The sequence below is a fragment of the Echeneis naucrates genome, chromosome 10, assembly GCF_900963305.1.
Source record: "Echeneis naucrates chromosome 10, fEcheNa1.1, whole genome shotgun sequence".
Lineage (NCBI taxonomy): Eukaryota > Metazoa > Chordata > Actinopteri > Carangiformes > Echeneidae > Echeneis > Echeneis naucrates.
Window position 1 is genome coordinate 12,747,401 of NC_042520.1, and position 27,256 is coordinate 12,774,656.

Here is a 27,256-nt window from a genome sequence, read left to right on the forward strand (position 1 = left end):
AGGAAATTATTCATGTTCTGTATTTCTTTTGGGGGTGTAGTGATTAGACACGACTTTTTTGCTTGTGGATAGTCCCCACTTTGAGGACAGATGGCAATTACAGTAAAAATGTAATTGAATCACAGTCGGACTTAGCCATGTGAAATTAACATTTCAACTAAATCTCCCCATCAGTTTTACACACTGTACAAGTATTCTGTTATCTGAAAACATTAAATTCAATGTAAGAGATGTATTTGGTGCTGTTGCTTTTAAGTTCTTACCTCCTCAGATGTCTTCCTCCTGTCAGGGAGCACGAGAGTGTTAGCTTGGCTGCCTGGGACTATAGTAGATCCTATACTCATCCTGGGTCCAACTAACATGTAGCGTTTGTCTCCAGATCTGTACTGGATGCTGTGACACAGTGTCCCATCATAGTTGGTCTCTTGTAGATATTTAGAAGTGTAGTCTGTGGATTTGGAGCACTGCATTGCAATCAGCACAATGATACTGATGAGAAAAAGTGCTGAAACGGAGGCCAAAGTTATCATCAGGTAAAAAGTGACATTATTATCCTCATCTGCTCTGGATGAACTTTTCACATCAGAAGCTGCAAAAGCCTCTTTGGGCTCCACAAGTCTGACAAGGACAGTAGCTGTTGCTGAGAGTGACACGTTCCCATTGTCTTTGACCAGTATGAGCAGTTTGTGCTCAGCCTCGTCTGTCTCTGTGAATGAGCGAAGTGTCCTGATCTGTCCTGTATATCGGTCCAAAGTAAAGAGACTGTGGGCAGTAACTTCCTGCAGTGAAAAGAGTAACCAGCCGTTATATCCTATATCAGCATCATAGGCTCTGACTTTAGTCACCAAGTGTCCTGCGTTGACATTGCGGGGAATCTCCTCCACACCTTCAGCAGAACCGTTGGAGCTGAGTGGATACAGGATGACTGGAGCGTTGTCGTTCTGATCCAGAATGAACACGTTCACTGTGACGTTGCTGCTCAGAGACGGACTTCCTGAATCTGACGCAACAACGTAGAACTGGAAAGTTTTCACTCTTTCAAAGTCAAAACTCTTCAGAGCAGATATTTGTCCATTATCAGGATTTATATTCAGGAATGCTGTCACGTCACCCAGCAGCCCGTCCCCTTTTATAACCGAGTACTTTATTTCTGCATTTTCATGCAGATCACTATCAGCAGCAACGATAGAAAATATCGATGCACCAGGAACATTGTTTTCGACCAAATAAATTTCCACTGGATTTTGGCTGAAAATGGGCCTGTTATCATTTACATCTGAAACCTGAACATGCAAGGTTTTTGTCGAGGAAAGTGGAGGTTCCCCGCAGTCGGTCGCTGTTACCCTGATGTCATAATGGGACACAGTTTCTCGGTCTAAACGTCCTTTTGTGACAAGAGAGTACATGTTTTCCTCGACGGATGGCGTGAGATCAAACGGAACATTATCCGAGATTTTACAAATAACCTTTCCATTTAGACCCGAATCTCTGTCTGTGACGCTGATGAGAGCGATAACAGTGCCTGGTTTGGAATCTTCTGGGATGTTGTTTGACAACGATGTTATTTCAATATCTGGCTCGTTATCATTCGCATCTCTAATTTTTATCACAACTCTGCCTTCGGCCGTCCAAGGTGGCTGGCCTTTATCAGAAGCCTGCAAGTCTAGTCTGTAAATCTCCGTTTCCTCAAAGTCCACTTTTCCTTTCACCCGAATCTCGCCGGTGACGCCGTTTAATTCAAACGTGTCGTGCACTTTTTTCTTTTGTGTTTTTCCAAAGGAATATTCAATTTCACTGTTTGAGCCTTCATCTAAATCTGTGGCGTTTAACTGTGTTACAAGAGTTCCAATCGGGGCATTCTCATCTAACGACACACTATATGTATCCTTACTAAATACTGGGCGATTATCATTTGCATCTAGAACAGTGATAGTTAAATTGAGGCTCCCTGATTTTGACGGACTGCCCCCATCAAGCGCAGTTAACACTAACTGATGTTCTGACATTTGCTCCCTGTCCAAAGGCTTTTTCAGCACTAAAAACGGCATTTTGTCTTCCTCACTGTCCCTCACTTCTGTTGCAAAAAATTCATTTGGGTTCAATTTGTATAATCGAACTGACTGTGCACCGACGTCCGGGTCTTTTGCGGCATGCATTTGGAAGCTCGTACCTGGAGGGCTATTTTCTGCAATTTCCAGTCGCTGCTCGTTTTCTGGAAAAGTCGGTGAATGATCATTAACATCCATTATTTCAACAGTAACGTAATGTATTTCCAGAGGACTTTCACCCACAATTTTCAGGCTTATCAGACAAATCTTGGCGTCATCACAGAGCTCCTCGCGGTCGATATTCTTTCCAACATACAAGACTCCGTTGTTCTGATTCAGCTGAAACAGAGCATGATTTGGGCCGGAAACAATACGGAACCTCCTGTCTGTCAAGGTAGTAATGTCAAGCCCCAAATCCTTGGCAACATTCCCAATTGTAGATCCCACTCGCACCTCTTCTGAGACAGAGTACCTTAACTGGGCCAGAGTCCGATCGACAGCGCACAACAACAAAATCCCGACAACCCACAAACAGTTGACTCGGTGCCTTTGTCCTCGTCCTCCCATTGTGAAGCAAATAGCACGGCTTGGCTTGAGGTAAATACGATGGTCCAGTTGCCTATCAAGTCAGTCGAACCAAATTTATTACACCATCCTCTAATCAGAGCACTCGACTATTAACCACCTTTCATAATACTTGACACATAGTCTAAAACGTGTGCTCGTTACACCACTTCCATCGGAAATGATCCAGGGAAGGGCCGGACCTATGCAGACTGAACATTACGAGCGTTATCGAGGCCACACTGACACCGCATGGTCACTGGTCTACAATACGATATAAAATCACAAGGTCTTACATCAACAACTCATTTGCTCGCTCTGGCTTATGCTGCCCATAGTAGTGTGAACAGAACCAGCGTTTAGTTAATTAAAGCTCATTCATTTAGGCCCATCTGAACAATGCTGCCAAGAAAAATAACGGGACCATGAGTATTGTAGAAAAAGAGAGCAAAATCTCAGCACCGTGAACAGCGACACATTAAGTTAGCCAACACCGAGAGAGTCAAAGGCGCATAATGCAGATTCAAGCAAAAGAAAACGTATATAAACATGAAAACAAATCAGTAATTATGTATGCATAGGAATAAAATTACATTTACCTCCTCAGATGTCTTCCTCCTGTCAGGGAGCACTAGAGTGTTAGCTTGGCTGCCTGGGACTATAGTAGATCCTATACTCATCCTGGGTCCAACTAACATGTAGCGTTTGTCTCCAGATCTGTACTGGATGCTGTGACACAGTGTCCCATCATAGTTGGTCTCTTGTAGATATTTAGAAGTGTAGTCTGTGGATTTGGAGCACTGCATTGCAATCAGCACAATGATACTGATGAGAAAAAGTGCTGAAACTGAGGCCAAAGTTATCATCAGGTAAAAAGTGACATTATTATCCTCATCTGCTCTGGATGAACTTTTCACATCAGAAGCTGCAAAAGCCTCTTTGGGCTCCACAAGTCTGACAAGGACAGTAGCTGTTGCTGAGAGTGACACGTTCCCATTGTCTTTGACCAGTATGAGCAGTTTGTGCTCAGCCTCGTCTGTCTCTGTGAATGAGCGAAGTGTCCTGATCTGTCCTGTATATCGGTCCAAAGTAAAGAGACTGTGGGCAGTAACTTCCTGCAGTGAAAAGAGTAACCAGCCGTTATATCCTATATCAGCATCATAGGCTCTGACTTTAGTCACCAAGTGTCCTGCGTTGACATTGCGGGGAATCTCCTCCACACCTTCAGCAGAACCGTTGGAGCTGAGTGGATACAGGATGACTGGAGCGTTGTCGTTCTGATCCAGAATGAACACGTTCACTGTGACGTTGCTGCTCAGAGACGGACTTCCTGAATCTGACGCAACAACGTGGAACTGGAAAGTTTTCACTCTTTCAAAGTCAAAACTCTTCAGAGCAGAAATCGTGCCATTAATTTCGTTTATATTTAAAAATGATGTTACAGTTGAACCCGGACTCTTTCGGTCGAGTGAATATGTGAGCGCTGCATTTTCTCCCCCATCAGCATCTGTTGCGCTCACTGAAAATATGGACATCCCGGCCTTGTTATTTTCAGGCACATAAAAAGTATAAGGGCTTTCGGTGAACAAAGGTCTGTTGTCATTAACATCCAGCACGTCTACCTGTACCACCATCGTAGATGAAAGAGGGGGTCTCCCTAAATCTTTAGCTGTTATTGTAATGCTATATGTATGTATTGTTTCCTTATCTAAGTAATCTTTGGTGACCAAAGAGTAGGACTGTCCGTCAGGAGATGGCTTTAAGTCGAAAGGTAAATGTGCAGGCACACTGCACACCACCTGCCCATTCACACCTGAGTCCAGGTCCGTAACACCCATCAATGCCACCACCGTGCCAAGAGGTGCATCCTCTGGAATGCGACTTGACAGAGATGTGATCTCTATTTCCGGTGGGTTATCATTAACATCTTCCACTCTAACCACCACGTTGCAGTGCGTGGAGAGAGACACGGCACCTTTATCAGCAGCCACTACTTTAATCTCATAGATTTGCCTTTCCTCATAATCAAGGCCTTCTTTCACTGTCAGCTTGCCAGTTTTGCTGTCCAAATCGAAGGGGTCGGATGAGAGTCCTCTGGGTTTGCTCCTTAAAGAATATTCTATCTCACCATTCATCCCCTCATCCGAATCAGATGCGTTTACTGTCAACAGGAACGTCCCTGGAACTGCGTTCTCCTTTATTGTTACGGCGTATTTCTGTTTATCACACACTGGTGAATTGTCATTTACATCAGACACAATGACAGTGATATTAACTGTTGCCGATTTGGGCGGTTTTCCTCCATCTATAGCTGTTAATAGTAACCAGATTTGATCAGTTTGTTCTCGGTCCAAAGGACGCTGTAAAATCAGGAATGGAACTTTTCCATCCTCCCCAAATTCTTCCGTTTCCAGGCGAAAATACTGGTTATGATTGAGCCTATATGACTGTAAGGAATTGGAAGCAACATCCAAGTCGTGGGCTCCTTCCACCTGAAACCGGGATCCAATTATGGCGGACTCCAGCACCTCTAATGTGTAATTTTCTTCCGGGAATTTTGGCGAATTGTCGTTCACATCTAGTATTTCAATAATTACCTGATGCATCTCAAGAGGATTTTCTACAACTGCCTTTAAAATCGTCGTGCACGGAACCGTTCTTGCACATATCTCCTCTCTGTCTACTCTCTGGTTAACCAGCAACACTCCATCTTTCGGATTTACCTTAAAGAGATCCTGCTTTGTTCCTGACACAACGCGAAGATTTCTGTCCGACAATCTTCCGCGTTCTAACCCAAGGTCTCTGGCCAGATTTCCCACTGCAGTCCCAGATTTTAATTCTTCTTGAATTGAATATTGTATTTTAGCAGCGATTCCTCCCAATTTAATCCCAGTCAGGAGTGCCAGACAAAAGAAAACCCGAACATCCAGCCATTGTCCCTTGAAGCCCGTTATAGCCATGGCTTAATTAAAATAAAATAAAAAAAACCTTTTTGCCAACTTTAAAGCCGTCAACAGGAATTCTGTTCAAAAATAAAGGTCTGTGAGAGCCATCGTTGTCGCATGAGGATGGAAGCAGCGCACTCTGGTCACTAAACCTTCCACTGGTTTGTTTCCCTTTGCACACGAAGAAGCTGTACAAGCACACACACAAACCACTGAGGTGAATGTGGTATAACAGCACCGCCTATTGTCTCTGCGGCGACACTGAGGTGACGATAAAACGTTTCCTCCTCGGTCAATATGTGCGATGTTGCAAAAAAAAAAAAAAAATGGCATCCCACAAGTGAACTCGGTGCGCAGAAAGCACCGTAGGAAGACATACACGTTTCTTTATTTTAATAGTAAAGTTTGTATAAAACTTTGGAAGTTGGATTTCTTTTTCCCAACTGTCCTGAATTCCCGCGTCAACTGGTACCATTCTATTACAATGTCTATTCTCCTGTGTGAAATGTGTGTGACCAAAATTACTATCCATGTTGTCAAGCTGGACAGGGCATGCAAAAAACATTAAAAAGCATCCTGAGGGAAGGAGGGAACTCAGTGGCATCACAAGTGACCCTGTAGTTGCATGTGAGCCTACAGACACGTAACTCCATGATCAGTGCAGAGTGAAACGTTTTATTCCCTCTTTTAAAAAAGTTTATTTCAAATAAATAGATATGCATTTAATGGTAATTTAATATAGATTTTTATTCACAGTAGATTTAGACACCTTTATCTTGACAAATATTACAGTACACTTTCTTATGCTAGCTGACCAGCCTCACAGTGACCAAGCGACTCTCTTGTAATAGATGTTGACCAAGAGTAACCAATGAATAAGCTGAACAATGATTTTTCTATCCACTGTAAATTCCAATTGGTTGACATTACTTAAAAAAAAACTGAAAGCACCTGAAAGAGAGAGTGCAGTGGAATAGTTGTTGTAAGCTGTACTGAAAAATGCTTGTATGGTATAGTATATTTGAGTTAGCAGCGAGCAGCTAATAAAAACGTTTACAGAGTACTTGAGAATTTACTTCAGATGTACTCCTGACTTAGAATTGACTACTCAGAATCATTATTTCAACTCATTTCATGTGAAATTTATGTAGGCTGCATTCCAAACCACACATTTTCCAAAAGTACCAAGTGGTACCTGTCTGAATTAAGTGCTTCAAAACAGGCCAATATTTCCCGTTCTAAATCATATTCATCATTTAGGTTCAAATAAACAAATTTTTTCAAACTTTCAATTTAATGACGACTTTGTGGTGGTTTTCCTGTGGAGTAACAATCCAAAACAACAAATGCAAACCTGCAAACTCTACTCTGCCAACTCAAAATACACACTACAGCAGAAGTATCAAGTATCACAACATCAGAACTACATACAAATTGGAACAGGTTTATTCCTTGAAAAATGTCCCCAGGCATTATAAAAAATATTTTGAAGCCAGTAAAAAGACAACAGTCAGGAATTTGCCAATGCTCCAATTCTCATGTCATTTGTCCTTTTATTCTAACTTTATCCTATCAGCCTTGAACTTACTAGGGTGGTCTGATGTCACAGTTACAATTCAAGTTGGAGATGACACTCAGAGAGAGGTGCATCTTCACTCATGAAGAATACCAGCTGGGGTGTTTTACACTTTTTGAAGGTTATGGTAGCAATTCGAATTTACAGTTTAGATTTGTGGCTGAAGTCATAGCTTTCTATGAAGGTTTTGGAAGTTGATAGTTGAGTATTTGAAAATCACGGAGCCATAAGATAATGCTAAATATTTTTATTGTGTGTATTTTTTAGTTAAAGCTGCTGGTGTTCACATTTCTCCTCAGCACACTCCCACCACCTTCCTCCTATTGCAGAAGTGAGCAGTGACATCTCATGGATAAAACCTGCAAATGCTTCTCTGATGAGCCTGTGGCAGCTCTGCATTGCTCATACACTGTAATAATGTGCCTTGCTCCCCGTGCAGCAGCCTGTTCACACTGCAGCAGTGTCTGACAAAATCCTGATTGATAATGACAGAAAAGGCCAAAAGGACAACCACACTAACAGTAGCAAGGAAGCAACGTGACCTACATAATAAAAATGCCCTATCTGCACACCCCTCCCACCTGCACAGGCGACATTTCGCTCTGGATTCAGGCCAAACATTCATGCGCATGCGCTGTTGCATTCTGCATCACTTATGCGGATTTATCTTTTTATTTTATTTTATTTATTTATGTATTGTCTGCATGGTGGCATGATACCGGAGTGTTTAATTCCCCTCACTATTTTTATCAGCTCGTGATATTCTCAGGAAGCGGCGATGTTTCGCAGAGACAGCACGTCTGCTGCCTGTAAGCTGGGGATGCTGCACTGTGTCCGGGGCTGGAGGGAGGGAGGGTGGGGTTGGTGTTGGCTGAACATGAAATTCAAAGCGGCTCCACGACGCACCGCGAGCTCCAGAGAACAGACGTCACGTCACCATGGCAACCCAGCGCCATTAAGCATGGTCATTGTCCATGGTGCTGAAAGCAGGCGTGCGCCAAGGAAGAACGATAGCAGGGAGGGGGGAAGAGCAGCTGTAAATGCTGCAGAGAATATCAGCTGCAAAGAATATATCTTTTCTAAAATCAAAATAACGCCTGCAGTGTTATTTAAAAAGTGCTTGGCAAAAGAGACTGCACATATATGCCAATAGACAAAATACATTACAGCATGAGCTACAGTGTGCACGTGTTAGTCTACGAGTGCCAGCTGGTGGTTGTTCCTGTGCTTTGTTTCAGGGAATGGGTGTGTTATATATCACTGTGCTTCTCAGTCAGAGAAACAGCACTGAAAACAGTGTATGAATCTTGCCGGGGTTAAGTAGTTAGAGTAAAATAAATATTTTTCATGCCACTTTAGTCCAACCAAACGAAAATCATTTATAGACTAGATCCAGCATAGAAGTTCTCTATCTTCATCACAAAGACACCAGTGCTAAGAAGTGCTACTAAAATTTGGGGGTATGGCTGATATTAAAACAAATCAACTCCTGTGGGCTTCCAGTTTCAACCTGTCTTGCATATACACATGTACTCAGATGACCGTATCGCTCTAGGGAGATGAGGTCATGTGAGTGTACACACACAGACACACACACACACACTCAGCAGTCCACATGTAGAAGAAAGAAATAATCCAGCAAAGATATTGTCTGAAAAACTGATCTTGTTTTTTATTAAAGTATAATAAATAAAATGAATTTTCATATGATAGCTGCACACTGATCCAGATTTTCAAATTGTGATTGTTAACTTTTCATCAGACTATACTTATAGTTTCAGTGGAGACTTGCAGTCGCTGCTTTTTTTTCTTCGTCTTTTTTTTTTTTTTTTTAAAATATGACATTTGATTTCTTTGCAGGATGAAGATGGTCATGATGTCTTCACAAAAGGTGGCTGTGCTGAATCTGATCACTGAAGACAGCTTTGAGGGCAGATGTGGCTGAGCCTGTTAACACTGCCATCGTATATGGAGAGGTATAGTCATGAACTCTTTCAAATGTGTGCTTGTGGAAATTTCCCTCTGGTCTTGACTCAGATATTTTGCACTTGTTTCTAAAATCAAATTAAGGAATTACTCTCAGATTAGAGTGAAACCTATTTATTGGGCTTGGAATAACTGGACTGGATCTTTGGGCTTCGGTGTGATCTGTGACCTTTAGTGTTCCTCAGCCTGGATAAATATTAAAATCACCAAAGCGTTCAGATAAAGTATATTACTGTACAGTATAAAAAAAAGAACAGTTTTATACATTATCATCACTGCTTTCAGCAGTAACACTGCTACATGAATGCTTTAATAATGTTCCCAGTGGATAAAGAGATATTAAACTATCACACATCATATTTCATCATATATCATATTTAACGGCCACTTTTGAGGGCTTTTTCCCATTGTAAAGCCATCGAACAGATCGTCTGCAGTTTTAATAAATATTTTAAATATATATATTATAAAAATACCCAAGTACAGTAAAAGACGGACAGGAGAGTCCTGACAGTACCTGCTAATGCTTCCTGCGCTCATTGTTGTAATATCTGTTTTTATATTTCTCACATGCTTTTATACTCTTTGATTATATTGTTCGAATTCAATGAACTGATTATGATAAAGTAGAGAGTGACACTTACATGAATAAAGTAACAACTACACTATGTAATGAGGATAGAATACACAGACACGAATGTAAAACATCTTTTATAAAATATCCATATGCAGTAAATAATGCAACTGTGACCTTCTACTAATTGCTGACTGAATGCAGAAGATACACTGGGGTTATGGGGTTGTAGTTTGTCTGTTCTTCCTTTCTTTACACAAAAACAGGGACTTTTAACGGCCGCCAGGAGCCGATCGCGAGAGTGGAGCCAGATATCACAAGGAAGGGGTACACTCACATACGTCATTTCCGTTGTGTAGTCATAACATAAGCTGCACTTGGGAGAGATAGAGCATCAGACTTCGTGAACTGAGGCAGGGGTTGTATGCTGGTCAGGGAAACATAGTCTGATCCAGAGCTCTGTAAACGATTTCTTTTTCAATAGTCTACTGTTAGATGCTATAATAAAACACGTGAAACTGATTTGGACGTCTCCTGCATCCTTCATCAAACGAATGCGCGAGTACACTTTGGGAACTCAACAGCATCCTGCAGTGTCATTGGTTTGTCGTCACTTCTATACCGTCACACTACAGACCTTTTCTGCTTAAGGTCTTTCCTCAAGAAAGAAAAAAACGTGAAACAGAATGCATGTTAGTGGTTTGCAGAGTTTATGCACGAATATTGATGTAATGTTATGTGACGGAGGTAAATAACGTCGACAGTATGTACCAATAGAAAACGTCACGGAAAACTTTTCTTCCCGATTTCATGTCATACTCGTATTCAGACGTGCGGTTGTTTTTGGTTTATAAGCGGTGATTGTGCAGCCGAACTCCGTTCCACTCATTTTCTCCCAAAGCTTCAGCTGCCTCCTCTACCCGGAAACACGTTGAGCAGTGCCTTCTCCGTCCTGTGGGAGCTGACCAATCAGAGCAGAGCTGGGGGAGGGACAGGGGCTGCACACATATCCGACCTGATGACGCAAAAGTCAAGAGATGCCAAACAACATCTTTGTCGTTCAGTTGTTTTCTGTTTAATAGCTCATACAGACCACACCACAGCATACAATCGGCCCACATTACACAAGTTGCTAAGAATTGCACCATAAAAGAACCACAATACAAAAGCACTTACTGAACGTTTTCCTGTAATCCATAACAACTTTAAACAAAGAATGCAATGTGGGCTGTGCTAAAGAGTTTGACTACGTGATGTCTGACTGTTTTACTGTTTCACAGCCGAGTTGGCTCATAAATTCTGATGGCACAAGAGTTACAAATGTTTCTTCAATTTCAGTTTTATATTACAATGGAAGTGTATATATAGTTACAGACATAGACTTATGATATACTGTATATGTCAGTCATGTTTATGTGTTGCATATTCAGATACATGAAGTAGCCATTAATACAAATGAGCACAGCCTTCATTGAGTAAAATCAATCACATATGTTATTTCAGTATTTTGTCACACAAATATTATGTTCAGTTTCAAGGCTATTACAAAGTATTAAGTGAGGGTACATGGTATTGTTTGTATTTTGTACAGAGACTAAGACTAACTATGTTTACGTCTGCTTGCTTTAATCACCCAGACTCAAACTTTCCAATGATGTCCAAGTGGACATCTAATTCGCACACACTGGCTGTACATTAACATTTAAGCTGAGAGAACACTCAACTTTTTAAATCAACAAAAACATTTCAACTGCAGTTTGATACTTTTCTTTGCCTTGAACAAGAACAGACGCACTCACACACACACAAACACTTCATCTGAGGATCTTAGTGTAGTGTCCTTGTGTAGTTGTTCATATGATCCCAACAACATGTATCCTTCCATCTTATTTTGAAAAAGACTAAGCTGTGATGCCTAACTGCAGACAATGGATTGCTCAAAAACCTAAAATACTTAAAACTTTCAAAGTGTTTTGATTATTCCATGCAAAAAAGCAACAAAAGCAAAACAAAACTGAAAGGCAGTCACAATAAGGCCTAAGGCCTCATTCTTCTATTTGATGTACTGAAACTTAATCTCATAGCAGTGTCATTCATATATTTTAGGCCTAGAACACATACTGTCAAGTACAAATCAAAATACTACAGGAAGCTACAGCATTATAAAATACGGATTCATGTTAGTTTCACACTTAAAAATTATAAATTGGTGCTCTTCTCACATTTACTTTTGTGCTATTCGACTTCTTGGTTAACTGATATATGACACATCGATGCTGCTCTAAAGCAAGACAAAGTACGGAGAGTAAAAATCAAATATCCAACATGTGTTTCGGTTTTAGGGAGGGAAAACAGTCTTAGGGCATTTCAACATTCCTTTGTCCATTATTAGTCCTTGTTGCGGCTTATCTGAATACCAACTGTTGAAGTTTTCTGTACAGTCTTTTTTTTGCTTTCTTTTCTTTTTGAGTTAGTTCTATTTAGCATTTTTTGTATGAAGCGTCTTGGAGTGTGGTTGAAGCCATGCAGCTTTCTTATGCATGCAGATTGGACAGAGAAGTAGTGTTGATTGTTTTTTTAAGTTCTTCAAAAAAGAAAGAGAGGAAAGTTTGTGTCTGATAAGCCACCATGATGATGTGAAGAACAAGGGCTGATTGGCCAGGGCTGACATGGAGTGGGCTCAGTTACGGGGGCGCCGCCTTTCCTCTGTGAGGCCTCACTGTCAGCGTAGGTCCATTGTGCAGCTGGAGGTGTGTGGCCTTACGTGGAGCTGCTGCTGCTGGTGGTGGATTCCTTAAAAAAAAAAAAAAAAAAAAGACTTGCATTAATTTAGAGAAGACTTTGAGCACTGGCAAACCGTGTGGCTGGCCAAGGTGAAATATCTCATGCAGCCGACAGCTGTCACTCAGACAGGGGCTTCAGGCAGAAGACAGAGTGGGTGAAGGGATTGGGCAGATCCTTGAACATGTACTGGTGAGGTAGCAGGTCTATCAATGAATACCATGCTCCACGATAATGTGGGGGAGAGTGGTTGCTAGGTAACTGGTTTCACTTTGCGCCTCTCCTGCACAAAGAATTAGGTCACAATTCACACTACAGAGAGACAGGAATTCAGAAGTGTCAATCTGTGAAGTCAGTAACACTGAGTCAAATTACATTTTTGGAAAACTCAGTCATACAAAAATAAATTCAAACAATTATAATAATCTGATCTATAAGTGATGGGTCAGTACGGGATCAACACAGATTAATCTTCTCATGCACAGTGATTCCGCTAAAGACAAAACAGTATTACTGTACATGTGTATAATGTATATGCTATGTGTGATTGCAAAAGCCTGATTGTGAAAAGCGCAAAGCAAGCAAATGCAACCTTGTTCATTGAAGTGAACATTTTTCTTTTCTTTTTTTAATGGAATCAGGTGAAGAAGCACCAAAAGTAATGTATGGGATAGGAATCCTGTGTAACACTAGTCTATCTATATCACCACTTTTTCTTACTTGTCTGCAAAACAGATCACAATCCGTCAGACTCAGCGCAAATCGTTCCCATTGTGATTACCACAGCTTTATGTGTGAGGTTAACTAAGGTTAATATGAACATGTGTTTGTGGAAGGGGTGTACTCCTCAAATACTGTATTATTAGTATTGGTTGTTGTGTTAATTAGATTGCAATGATACATTTTAGTAGGCTATAAGGATGATACTGTATGAGTAATAGGAACCAAAATATGGACATGAAGAGGCTAACACAGGAGATTTAGCAAATATGTGAAAATATATATGTGTAAATATGTGACCCTTTGCAATAATTAAAAAAAAAAAAAAAATCTCCTCCTCCAAGATAAATTAAATAAGACAAAAGAATAAAAACAAAACATTCACTGAGAACAAAACAAACACCAAAAATAATTGAAACACTAAGTTCTGTAACATCATTCATGTAAGGGCATCCGGAACGGGGGAGTGAGACTCCTGCATACCTCCAACTGCAGAGTGGACTTCCCTCATTTAGGGTACTTAAAAGTGGGGAGAAAAAAAACAGGCAATTGAATGGTCAGATTATTACAAGCACAGAAAAGGATGATTTGTGTATCCTATGATTACAGAGTTGGTGTTGAGACAACATGAATGTTATATTATCTTTGAAATACTGTACCATAGAAAATGCACAAGTTTCAACCTTTACAACAGACACTGCAGCTTGTTACAGTTAATCCTATAAAAGTGGGATAAAACAGATTAACATGTAGCTTTGCGCTTTTCTAGCACCATACTTACCAAGATAGACAGATAGATAGACAGACAGACAGACAGACAAACAAATAGACAGATCACAAAAGACCTCCAACACAGAGCTCATGTGCAAATAAATGCACCGCACTGTTGTTTCTGTCATTAGCCACAGAGAAAACTGTGTGGTGCATCAGACTTTTTAATAATTGGGTAAAATACTGTGTAGGCACTATTTTAGATGGAACAGGTTATTAGTCGTATGTGAAGACTTGACAGTCAAACAGTTTAATTGTTTAAAGTCATGACATGAGCTCTTTGTGTATTGCTGTTCTGGTTTACTTTATGCTTGACAACCATTCCTCTGAGATGAGGCCACAAGTCACGCAAAAATGTCAAGCAGTCATCACTGAAAATCAAGCCCTGTTCCATCAAGTGAAAGACAGACATAAAATTGTTAACAGTTTTAAATACAAGCAAGAAACATTTTATGAAGCCAAAGTGTAACTTCTCACATTCTTTTCTCATTTCTTTAAGGTTTTTCCTCTTTTGGTTTCCTGAAAATAAAAGTCTATTAGCTATTTATGGTCTTATTTTAACTTACATTTTCCGCTTATAAACGCAAAGATTTGGCTTTTGCACTCGCATCATATCCCAGGGGTGAAAATGGGAGTGAACTTTGAACTGCATTACAACCAAACTTTCAAATTAATTTTCTGGACAATATAGATAGGCTGAGTGATGGACATGAAATTTTGCTGATGTTGTGAAGTATATATCACAAACACAGACATTGCAGGCGATAAAAAAAATTATGCCTCATGTTGATAATGATTTAGTTATTTTGTTTTTTAAATCCAGATGGAAATTTTCCATCGCAGTAATACCAATTATTATTTCATTTTTATCACTTTGCTTGTCTCAAATAAGATTCACAACAAGAAAAGCAAAAAAAAAAAAAAAAAAGTACGTTTATTTTTCCTGATTAAAAACAAAAGTAAGAGCTTAATCAGGCAGCAGTAAGTAGTAATATATACCTGTGAAGTAGAACTCTCCTTTTGTGCATTTCCACAACTAAAGTAGAGATTTCACAAATATTGTGTTTTGAAGTTGGCTACAGTTTTGTAGATAATCTTGAATACATTTTTATCCTACCTGCAGAGTAGAAGCTGCTGAGTCACTAGTGTCTGTCAGGCCTGTGCCTCTCGGTATACTGGACACGATGTATCTGGAGCCCTTTGGCACAGGCTGTCTGACCACCAGCTTTCCTTTCCTGGTCTCTGCTAGAAACAGACTGTACCAGTAGGCATCGTTGGACACCAGAGTGGAGTCTGCGATGGTGGAGTTCCTCTCACTGATCACACTGTTCCTGCAGGGAGGAGCTGCTTTGCTGGGTTTGGCCTTCTGACACTTGAGCACGATGGTGACCAATATGGTGATGAGCAGGAGAAAGGACACAGAGCCCAGACCGATCACCAAGTACAGGTTGAGGTCTGAGAAGATGTCATACTCTAGAGGCACCTCAGTCATGTCAGAGTAGGCCTTAACAGCAGTCTCCACTGTGGACAGCTTGATGGTGACTGTAGCAGAGAGAGCAGGCTCCCCGTTGTCCTTGGCAACAACGACCAGTCTCTGATGACGTGGATCTCTGTAACTGAACATCCTCATAGTCCGGATCTCTCCGTTGTATTGGTCCAGACTGAACAAGGTGGCGTCAGTCACCTGCAGAAACTGGTAGGTAATCCGAGAGTTGTGCACCGAGTCTGTGTCCAAGGCTATCACCTTGGCAACCAGAGAGCCTTTATCTGTGGACCTGGGGATCTTTTCCTCCACCACTGAGCCGTGTGCTCGCCACGGAGACACGATGACGGGAGCGTTGTCGTTCTGGTCCACAATGATGATGTGGACGGTCACGTTACTGCTGAGCGGAGGAGAGCCAGAGTCTCTGGCCTCGATGTGGAAGAGAAACTCCTTCTCGATCTCGTAGTCAAAAGTTTTTAGAGCGTAAAGATTACCGTTCTCCGGATTGATGGAGAACAGCATGGACATGGAGGTGTTGGCTATCTCCTTCTCTAGGATGAAATAAACTAGATACTGGTTCTCATGGAGGTCAGGGTCAAAGGCGGTGAGCGAGCTGAGCAAGGCCCCAGGCGCGTTATTCTCCATTACACGTATGGTATAAAAGGACTGAGGGAACTGTGGAACATTGTCATTAACATCCAGCAGCTCTAACGTCATAGTTTCATTGTCAGATAAAGGAGGAGCTCCTCTGTCTGTAACAGTGAAAGTGATGTCATATTCTGGTACCTTCTCGCGGTCTAACGCCTCTGACACCACTAATTCATAATAGTTATCGGACGACTCTCTCAGTTTGAAAGGCATATTATCTGGAATATGAAGGTCGACCACTCCATTGTCTCCTGAGTCTTTATCACTGACACTAACTACAGCTATCACTGTGTCTATTGCTTCATCTTCTTTGATTGGACTGCGAAAGGATTTGATGGAAATTTCTGGATGATTATCATTCATGTCTGTCACCTGTATTTTCAGTTTGCACTGTCCAGATAAAGAGTTTTGTCCTTTGTCACTGGCGATAATTTCCATTTCATAAAGTTTAACATCTTCATAGTTAATCATCTCTTTGACTCTGATTTCTCCATTTTCTGGATTCAGGTTAAACATGTTTTGTGTTCTCTCTGATGTATACAAACTGTATGAATAACCAATTTCAGAATTGGAGCCTTCATCTAAATCGGTGGCGTTTAGTTTCATGACCAAACTTCCAATAGGAGAGTTTTCCATCACATCTACGACGTATCTGTCTTTTTCAAATGAAGGGGCGTTGTCGTTCACGTCCAGCACGCGGACAATGATGCTGGCTGTCCCCGTGCGCGTGGGGACTCCGCCGTCCACAGCGGTCAGTATCAGATTATGAACAGCCTGCTGCTCCCTGTCTAAAGCTTTCTGTAAGATCAAATCCGCAAACTTTGTTCCATCTCTGCCGGTCTGAATTTCAATAGAGAAATGTTCACTTGAGCTCAGGTGGTAATTTTTCACAGAATTCGTCCCAACATCTGGATCTGCAGCGTTGTTTAGAGAGAATCTCTCCCCAACGGGGCTTGACTCAGAGATGTCCAAATGCATCGTTCCCCGTCGGAAATGAGGGGCGTTATCATTGATATCCAGAATTTCCACCTCGATATTAAACATTCGTATCGGGTTTTCAATCGTAGCATCTAATTTTAGAAAACAGGACATAGTTGTCTTCGATGGGCATAAAAACTCTCTGTCTATTCTTTCTAAAATAAAGAGTTCTCCCGTGTCTTTGTTGATGTCGAGATATTTTTTGTTTCCTACAACGTCTAAGCGCATTTTTCTTTTATTCAGAGTCTTTACATCTAATCCCAGATCAGTAGCTAAATTAGCGACGACGGAGCCTTCCTCCATTTCCTCGGGAACGGAATAATGGGTGACGGTGGACACCGTGTTCATTATTGCAGAAAGAAAAAGAAAAATTGAAACGTACCCTCTCGGGGAGTGGTGACACATTTGATGCGCCATGAAGACGAATCCGCATTTATCGCCTTGAGATATATCAGATGTTGGAACAAGGAGGAAAAGTCCTTCCGTGCTTATAAGAAGAAAGCGCAGTTTTCTGGCAACGCGTTTCTTTGTCCTGGTATGAGCAGAGATTTGCATGTAACGTTTGGCTGCAGTCTCCAATCAGCTATCCAGAGAGCGATGAATACTTCAGTGAGTGCGTTTTTGTGGAGAGCAGCGACGCGAATAGATGTTCTGGAGCTCCGTCTCCGTAATAAATATGGATTTCTTTTTATTTTACTTATGAATTATGTTAGAAATTTAAAAAATGGTTGAAACGTAACAAAATGTTTGTTTCACAGTAGTCTGTATTTTGGTGTAGATTTTAATTTGATGTGAGGACATCTACAACTTCCTATTTTTTGGTTGTATAAATATTTTTAAGTAGGCAAATAGTCGTTTTTTTTAATGATCCGTAAATACAGGCCACAACACTGTTGGTGATTGCACAAACTTTACAACGTGTTTCATTTTTTTCGTGTCACGTTGTGTGCGTAAAACAAGTTCATTATGATGAGATGAAGTCATTTTAAAATGTTACTACGGTGATTTATTCCATGTCAAATGTAACCTGTACCATGTATCAGAAAAACTGGTCAGTGGAAATAAAAAATGTTGAGAGTAATCAGTAGTTTGTCTTCAATTGGTTGGTCAACCGTAGAAATAATATTGGAATATCGGATTTGACTACAGCGCGTAAGAGGATGTTAAATATGTGTTAATTCCGTTGTTTAAAAAAAAATAATGTAGTTTTAAGTGGATATCTGTGTGTAATGCAGTTCAATGAATCCTTAAAAAGATAAATAAGTATGATTCTTCACTTATGACCAGACAACATTTTCAAAGAAATGCAGTAATACCCACAAATTCTTAGCTTTGTCAGATGGACATAATCCGAAACGATCAGTATATCAATGGAGGTTTTTCCATACCTGCAGAGTAGACGCTGCTGAGTCACTAGTGTCTGTCAGGCCTGTGCCTCTCGGTATACTGGACACGATGTATCTGGAGCCCTTTGGCACAGGCTGTCTGACCACCAGCTTTCCTTTCCTGGTCTCTGCTAGAAACAGACTGTACCAGTAGGCATCGTTGGACACCAGAGTGGAGTCTGCGATGGTGGAGTTCCTCTCACTGATCACACTGTTCCTGCAGGGAGGAGCTGCTTTGCTGGGTTTGGCCTTCTGACACTTGAGCACGATGGTGACCAATATGGTGATGAGCAGGAGAAAGGACACAGAGCCCAGACCGATCACCAAGTACAGGTTGAGGTCTGAGAAGATGTCATACTCTAGAGGCACCTCAGTCATGTCAGAGTAGGCCTTAACAGCAGTCTCCACTGTGGACAGCTTGATGGTGACTGTAGCAGAGAGAGCAGGCTCTCCGTTGTCCTTGGCAACAACGACCAGTCTCTGATGACGTGGATCTCTGTAACTGAACATCCTCATAGTCCGGATCTCTCCGTTGTATTGGTCCAGACTGAACAAGGTGGCGTCAGTCACCTGCAGAAACTGGTAGGTAATCCGAGAGTTGTGCACCGAGTCGGTGTCCAAGGCTATCACCTTGGCAACCAGAGAGCCTTTATCTGTGGACCTGGGGATCTTTTCCTCCACCACTGAGCCGTGTGCTCGCCACGGAGACACGATGACGGGAGCGTTGTCGTTCTGGTCCACAATGATGATGTGGACGGTCACGTTACTGCTGAGCGGGGGAGAGCCAGAGTCTCTGGCCTCGATGTGGAAGAGAAACTCCTTCTCGATCTCGTAGTCAAAAGTTTTTAAAGCGTAAAGATTACCGTTCTCCGGATTGATGGAGAACAGCATGGACATGGAGGTGTTGGCTATCTCCTTCTCTAGGATGAAATAAACTAGATACTGGTTCTCGTGGAGGTCAGGGTCAAAGGCAGTGAGCGAGCTGAGCAAGGCCCCAGGCGCGTTATTCTCCATTACACGTATGGTATAAAAGGACTGAGGGAACTGTGGAACATTGTCATTAACATCCAGCAGCTCTAACGTCATAGTTTCATTGTCAGATAAAGGAGGAGCTCCTCTGTCTGTAACAGTGAAAGTGATGTCATATTCTGGTACCTTCTCGCGGTCTAACGCCTCTGACACCACTAATTCATAATAGTTATCGGACGACTCTCTCAGTTTGAAAGGCATATTATCTGGAATATGAAGGTCGACCACTCCATTGTCTCCTGAGTCTTTATCACTGACACTAACTACAGCTATCACTGTGTCTAATTTGATGTTTTCATTGACTGGACTCTGGAATGACTTAATAGATATTTCTGGGTGGTTATCATTCATGTCCTCAACCAGAATCTTTATGGTACACTGTCCTGACAAACTATTGGCTCCATGGTCTGTTGCTATAACTTCCATGTCATAAATCCTGAAATCCTCATAGTTTAACATTCCCCTGACAGTAATTTCACCAGTAGAAGGATTTAGATTGAAGGTTTCTTGTGTTTTCTCTGATGTGTATAAACTATATGAGTATGTTATCTCAGAGTTTGAGCCCTCATCCAAATCTGTTGCATTAAGATGAATAACAAGACTTCCAATTGGAGAATTTTCCAATAAATTGATATTATAAATCTTTTTCTCAAATGTAGGAGCGTTATCATTGGTGTCCATAACACGAACAATGACACTTGCAGTACCAGATCGAGCAGGTGTGCCTCCATCTACAGCTGTGAGTATTAAATTATGAACAGCCTGCTGCTCCCGGTCTAAAGTCTTTGTTAAGATCAAGTCAGCAAACTTAGATCCGTCTCTTCCTGTCTGGACTTCAATATTAAAATATTCACTTTCACTCAGTTGGTACGTTTTCACTGAATTACTGCCAACATCAGGATCAACTGCGTTACTGAGAGAGAATCTCTCTCCTTTTGGTGTCGCTTCAGAGATGTCTAAATATATAATGTCTCTACGGAACTGCGGGGCGTTGTCGTTCATATCCAGAATTTCTACTTCGATATTAAAAATTCGTACCGGATTTTCAAGTATTACTTCTAGTTTAAGATAACAAGAAGCTGATGATTTGGTATTGCAAATATATTCCCTGTCAATTTTCTCAACAACATACAGTTCCCCGGTCTCTTTGTTCACATCCAGATATTTCTTATTAGCGATGATGTCGAGACGCATTTTCCTCTGATTCAGCGCTGTAATATCCAGGCTTAGATCAGCAGCAAGATTTGCGACAACTGATCCTTCTTTCATTTCCTCTGGTATTGAATAATGAGTCACTGAGCTCGATGCTTCGTGAAGAGTAGAAAAAAGAATCGAAACAACGAGCAGCACGTACCTTTTGCGAGACTCCATTGTGACAAATGATCGCATTGTTTGCTTTTTACAAGAGAGCTTCCTTAAAAATGTAGGTTGCCCGGTAAAGCCTATGTAAATTAATTATGTTAACGATGACCCAAATCGTATTGCCATCTATTCAATCCCGAGAAAAAAAACAGCAGTTAAAAGGAGGATCATGTAGTCTGTGAGGAGTTTCAGCACCGCGGAGCTGTCAGCTTTATTCACGATCTGCTGAGATATCAGTGACGCGCAGTTATGGCGTTCATGAGCAGGTGTTTTATTCTCAAACAGCGACACCTCTTGAGTTAAAGTATTCTTTAAGGGGTTGTTTTTATATCATGCGATTAAAATGTATTCTTTTTCATCTTAGTTTATGTTTGAATTCATTATTATTCTGAAGAAATTAGTCTCATGTCACCCTTAGTAATCGTAAAAGTTTTGAAATTTCGGGATTTCCAATCTCTAAACCTGAGGCCAAAGATAAGATGACTTAATATTGATGAAACATAGATATAACAACAAATGTGTATATTTGATTCCTACCTGCAGAGTAGAAGCTGCTGAGTCACTAGTGTCTGTCAGGCCTGTGCCTCTCGGTATACTGGACACGATGTATCTGGAGCCCTTTGGCACAGGCTGTCTGACCACCAGCTTTCCTTTCCTGGTCTCTGCTAGAAACAGACTGTACCAGTAGGCATCGTTGGACACCAGAGTGGAGTCTGCGATGGTGGAGTTCCTCTCACTGATCACACTGTTCCTGCAGGGAGGAGCTGCTTTGCTGGGTTTGGCCTTCTGACACTTGAGCACGATGGTGACCAATATGGTGATGAGCAGGAGAAAGGACACAGAGCCCAGACCGATCACCAAGTACAGGTTGAGGTCTGAGAAGATGTCATACTCTAGAGGCACCTCAGTCATGTCAGAGTAGGCCTTAACAGCAGTCTCCACTGTGGACAGCTTGATGGTGACTGTAGCAGAGAGAGCAGGCTCTCCGTTGTCCTTGGCAACAACGACCAGTCTCTGATGACGTGGATCTCTGTAACTGAACATCCTCATAGTCCGGATCTCTCCGTTGTATTGGTCCAGACTGAACAAGGTGGCGTCAGTCACCTGCAGAAACTGGTAGGTAATCCGAGAGTTGTGCACCGAGTCTGTGTCCAAGGCTATCACCTTGGCAACCAGAGAGCCTTTATCTGTGGACCTGGGGATCTTTTCCTCCACCACTGAGCCGTGTGCTCGCCACGGAGACACGATGACGGGAGCGTTGTCGTTCTGATCTACAATGATGATGTGGACGGTCACGTTACTGCTGAGCGGAGGAGAGCCAGAGTCTCTGGCCTCGATGTGGAAGAGAAACTCCTTCTCGATCTCGTAGTCAAAAGTTTTTAGAGCGTAAAGATTACCGTTCTCCGGATTGATGGAGAACAGCATGGACATGGAGGTGTTGGCTATCTCCTTCTCTAGGATGAAATAAACTAGATACTGGTTCTCATGGAGGTCAGGGTCAAAGGCGGTGAGCGAGCTGAGCAAGGCCCCAGGCGCGTTATTCTCCATTACACGTATGGTATAAAAGGACTGAGGGAACTGTGGAACATTGTCATTAACATCCAGCAGCTCTAACGTCATAGTTTCATTGTCAGATAAAGGAGGAGCTCCTCTGTCTGTAACAGTGAAAGTGATGTCATATTCTGGTACCTTCTCGCGGTCTAACGCCTCTGACACCACTAATTCATAATAGTTATCGGACGACTCTCTCAGTTTGAAAGGCATATTATCTGGAATATGAAGGTCGACCACTCCATTGTCTCCTGAGTCTTTATCACTGACACTAACTACAGCTATCACTGTGTCTATTGCTTCATCTTCTTTGATCGGACTGCGAAAGGATTTGATGGAAATTTCTGGATGATTATCATTCATGTCTGTCACCTGTATTTTCAGTTTGCACTGTCCAGATAAAGAGTTTTGTCCTTTGTCACTGGCAATAATTTCCATTTCATAAAGTTTAACATCTTCATAGTTAATCATCTCTTTGACTCTGATTTCGCCATTTTCTGGATTCAGGTTAAACATGTTTTGTGTTCTCTCTGATGTATACAAACTATATGAATAACCAATTTCAGAATTGGAGCCTTCATCTAAATCGGTGGCGTTTAGTTTCATGACCAAACTTCCAATAGGAGAGTTTTCCATCACATCTACGACGTATCTGTCTTTTTCAAATGAAGGGGCGTTGTCGTTCACGTCCAGCACGCGGACAATGATGCTGGCTGTCCCCGTGCGCGTGGGGACTCCGCCGTCCACAGCGGTCAGTATCAGATTATGAACAGCCTGCTGCTCCCTGTCTAAAGCTTTCTGTAAGATCAAATCCGCAAACTTTGTTCCATCTCTGCCGGTCTGAATTTCAATAGAGAAATGTTCACTTGAGCTCAGGTGGTAATTTTTCACAGAATTCGTCCCAACATCTGGATCTGCAGCGTTGTTTAGAGAGAATCTCTCCCCAACGGGGCTTGACTCAGAGATGTCCAAATGCATCGTTCCCCGTCGGAAATGAGGGGCGTTATCATTGATATCCAGAATTTCCACCTCGATATTAAACATTCGTATCGGGTTTTCAATCGTAGCATCTAATCTAAGAAAACAAGATGTGGCTGTTTTTAAGGGGCATAAAAATTCTCTGTCTATTCTTTCTAAAATAAAGAGTTCTCCCGTGTCTTTGTTGATGTCGAGATATTTTTTGTTTCCTACAACGTCTAAGCGCATTTTTCTTTTATTCAGAGTCTTTACATCTAATCCCAGATCAGTAGCTAAATTAGCGACGACGGAGCCTTCCTCCATTTCCTCGGGAACGGAATAATGGGTGACGGTGGACACCGTGTTCATTATTGCAGAAAGAAAAAGAAAAATTGAAACGTACCCTCTCGGGGAGTGGTGACACATTTGATGCGCCATGAAGACGAATCCGCATTTATCGCCTTGAGATATATCAGATGTTGGAACAAGGAGGAAAAGTCCTTCCGTGCTTATAAGAAGAAAGCGCAGTTTTCTGGCAACGCGTTTCTTTGTCCTGGTATGAGCAGAGATTTGCATGTAACGTTTGGCTGCAGTCTCCAATCAGCTATCCAGAGAGCGATGAAGACTTTAGTGAGTGCGTTTTTGTGGAGAGCAGCGACGCGAATAGATGTTCTGGAGCTCCGTCTCCGTAATAAATATTATGGATTTCTTTTTATTTTACTTATGAATTATGTTAGAAATTTTAAAAAAATGGTTGAAACGTAACAAAATGTTTGTTTCACAGTAGTCTGTATTTTGGTGTAGATTTTAATTTGATGTGAGGACATCTACAACTTCCTATTTTTTGGTTGTATAAATATTTTTAAGTAGGCAAATAGTCGTTTTTTTTAATGATCCGTAAATACAGGCCACAACACTGTTGGTGATTGCACAAACTTTACAACGTGTTTCATTTTTTTCGTGTCACGTTGTGTGCGTAAAACAAGTTCATTATGATGAGATGAAGTCATTTTAAAATGTTACTACGGTGATTTATTTCATGCCAAATGTAACCTGTACCATGTATAAGAAAAACTGGTCAGTGGAAATAAAAAATGTTGAGAGTAATCAGTAGTTTGTCTTCAATTGGTTGGTCAACCGTAGAAATAATATTGGAATATCGGATTTGACTACAGCGCGTAAGAGGATGTTAAATATGTGTTAATTCCGTTGTTTAAAAAAAATGTAGTTTTAAGTGGATATCTGTGTGTAATGCAGTTCAATGAATCCTTAAAAAGATAAATAAGTATGATTCTTCACTTATGACCAGACAACATTTTCAAAGAAATGCAGTAATACCCACAAATTCTTAGCTTTGTCAGATGGACATAATCCGAAACGATCAGTATATCAATGGAGGTTTTTCCATACCTGCAGAGTAGAAGCTGCTGAGTCACTAGTGTCTGTCAGGCCTGTGCCTCTCGGTATACTGGACACGATGTATCTGGAGCCCTTTGGCACAGGCTGTCTGACCACCAGCTTTCCTTTCCTGGTCTCTGCTAGAAACAGACTGTACCAGTAGGCATCGTTGGACACCAGAGTGGAGTCTGCGATGGTGGAGTTCCTCTCACTGATCACACTGTTCCTGCAGGGAGGAGCTGCTTTGCTGGGTTTGGCCTTCTGACACTTGAGCACGATGGTGACCAATATGGTGATGAGCAGGAGAAAGGACACAGAGCCCAGACCGATCACCAAGTACAGGTTGAGGTCTGAGAAGATGTCATACTCTAGAGGCACCTCAGTCATGTCAGAGTAGGCCTTAACAGCAGTCTCCACTGTGGACAGCTTGATGGTGACTGTAGCAGAGAGAGCAGGCTCCCCGTTGTCCTTGGCAACAACGACCAGTCTCTGATGACGTGGATCTCTGTAACTGAACATTCTCATAGTCCGGATCTCTCCGTTGTATTGGTCCAGACTGAACAAGGTGGCGTCAGTCACCTGCAGAAACTGGTAGGTAATCCGAGAGTTGTGCACCGAGTCTGTGTCCAAGGCTATCACCTTGGCAACCAGAGAGCCTTTATCTGTGGACCTGGGGATCTTTTCCTCCACCACTGAGCCGTGTGCTCGCCACGGAGACACGATGACGGGAGCGTTGTCGTTCTGGTCCACAATGATGATGTGGACGGTCACGTTACTGCTGAGCGGAGGAGAGCCAGAGTCTCTGGCCTCGATGTGGAAGAGAAACTCCTTCTCGATCTCGTAGTCAAAAGTTTTTAGAGCGTAAAGATTACCGTTCTCCGGATTGATGGAGAACAGCATGGACATGGAGGTGTTGGCTATCTCCTTCTCTAGGATGAAATAAACTAGATACTGGTTCTCATGGAGGTCAGGGTCAAAGGCAGTGAGCGAGCTGAGCAAGGCCCCAGGCGCGTTATTCTCCATTACACGTATGGTATAAAAGGACTGAGGGAACTGTGGAACATTGTCATTAACATCCAGCAGCTCTAACGTCATAGTTTCATTGTCAGATAAAGGAGGAGCTCCTCTGTCTGTAACAGTGAAAGTGATGTCATATTCTGGTACCTTCTCGCGGTCTAACGCCTCTGACACCACTAATTCATAATAGTTATCGGACGACTCTCTCAGTTTGAAAGGCATATTATCTGGAATATGAAGGTCGACCACTCCATTGTCTCCTGAGTCTTTATCACTGACACTAACTACAGCTATCACTGTGTCTAACTTGATGTTTTCATTGACTGGACTCTGGAATGACTTAATAGATATTTCTGGGTGGTTATCATTCATGTCTTCAACCACAATCTTTATGGTACACTGTCCTGACAAACTATTGGCTCCATGGTCTGTTGCTATAACTTCCATGTCATAAATCCTGAAATCCTCATAGTTTAACATTCCCCTGACAGTAATTTCACCAGTAGAAGGATTTAGATTGAAGGTTTCTTGTGTTTTCTCTGATGTGTATAAACTATATGAGTATGTTATATCGGAGTTTGAGCCCTCATCCAAATCTGTTGCATTAAGATGAATAACAAGACTTCCAATGGGAGAATTTTCCAGTATTTTAATATTGTAAATCTTTTTCTCAAATGTAGGAGCGTTATCATTGGTGTCTAAAACACGAACAATGACACTTGCAGTACCAGATCGAGCAGGTGTGCCTCCATCTACAGCTGTGAGTATTAAATTATGAACAGCCTGCTGCTCCCGGTCTAAAGTCTTTGTTAAGATCAATTCAGCAAACTTAGATCCGTCTCTTCCTGTCTGGACTTCAATATTAAAATATTCACTTTCACTCAGTTGGTACGTTTTCACTGAATTACTGCCAACATCAGGATCAACTGCGTTACTGAGAGAGAATCTCTCTCCTTTTGGTGTCGCTTCAGAGATGTCTAAATATATAATGTCTCTACGGAACTGCGGGGCGTTGTCGTTCATATCCAGAATTTCTACTTCGATATTAAAAATTCGTACCGGATTTTCTAAAATTACTTCTAGTTTAAGATAGCATGAAGCTGATGACTTTGTAGGGCAGAGATATTCCCTGTCGATCTTCTCAACAATGTACAGTTCCCCGGTCTCTTTGTTCACATCCAGATATTTCTTATTAGCGATGATGTCGAGACGCATTTTCCTCTGATTCAGCGCTGTAATTTCCAGGCTTAGATCAGCAGCAAGATTTGCGACAACTGATCCTTCTTTCATTTCCTCTGGTATTGAATAATGAGTCACTGAGCTCGATGCTTCGTGAAGAGTAGAAAAAAGAATAGAAACAACGAGCAGCACGTACCTTTTGCGAGACTCCATTGTGACAAATGATCGCATTGTTTGCTTTTTACAAGAGAGCTTCCTTAAAAATGTAGGTTGACTGCAAAAACCTTTGTAATTTAGTTATGCT

The 27,256-nt window shown here is 41.6% G+C and overlaps 4 protein-coding genes across 4 annotated transcripts; all 4 read right to left on the reverse strand.

Annotated features, from left to right (window-relative positions):
- Positions 1-251: 251 nt before the first annotated feature.
- Positions 252-2,615, reverse strand: LOC115050455 (protocadherin alpha-3-like). The gene has a single exon (XM_029513292.1). The coding sequence runs from the start codon at positions 2,613-2,615 to the stop codon at positions 252-254; it is 2,364 nt and encodes a 787-aa protein (XP_029369152.1).
- Positions 2,616-3,172: 557 nt separating this feature from the next.
- LOC115050457 (protocadherin alpha-8-like) lies at positions 3,173-5,572 on the reverse strand. Its single transcript, XM_029513293.1, has one exon. The coding sequence runs from the start codon at positions 5,570-5,572 to the stop codon at positions 3,173-3,175; it is 2,400 nt and encodes a 799-aa protein (XP_029369153.1).
- A 5,185-nt stretch (positions 5,573-10,757) lies between these two features.
- Positions 10,758-23,379, reverse strand: LOC115050458 (protocadherin alpha-C2-like). Its single transcript, XM_029513294.1, has 3 exons — positions 22,639-23,379; positions 18,463-19,713; positions 10,758-12,486 (listed from the first exon to the last, which is right to left on the reverse strand). Exons 1-3 carry the CDS (start codon positions 23,377-23,379, stop codon positions 12,454-12,456), a joined length of 2,025 nt encoding a protein of 674 aa, XP_029369154.1. The 3' UTR covers positions 10,758-12,453.
- A 1,368-nt stretch (positions 23,380-24,747) lies between these two features.
- On the reverse strand, positions 24,748-27,183 carry LOC115050459 (protocadherin alpha-C2-like). The gene has a single exon (XM_029513295.1). It carries the CDS (start codon positions 27,181-27,183, stop codon positions 24,748-24,750), a length of 2,436 nt encoding a protein of 811 aa, XP_029369155.1.
- Positions 27,184-27,256: the final 73 nt, after the last annotated feature.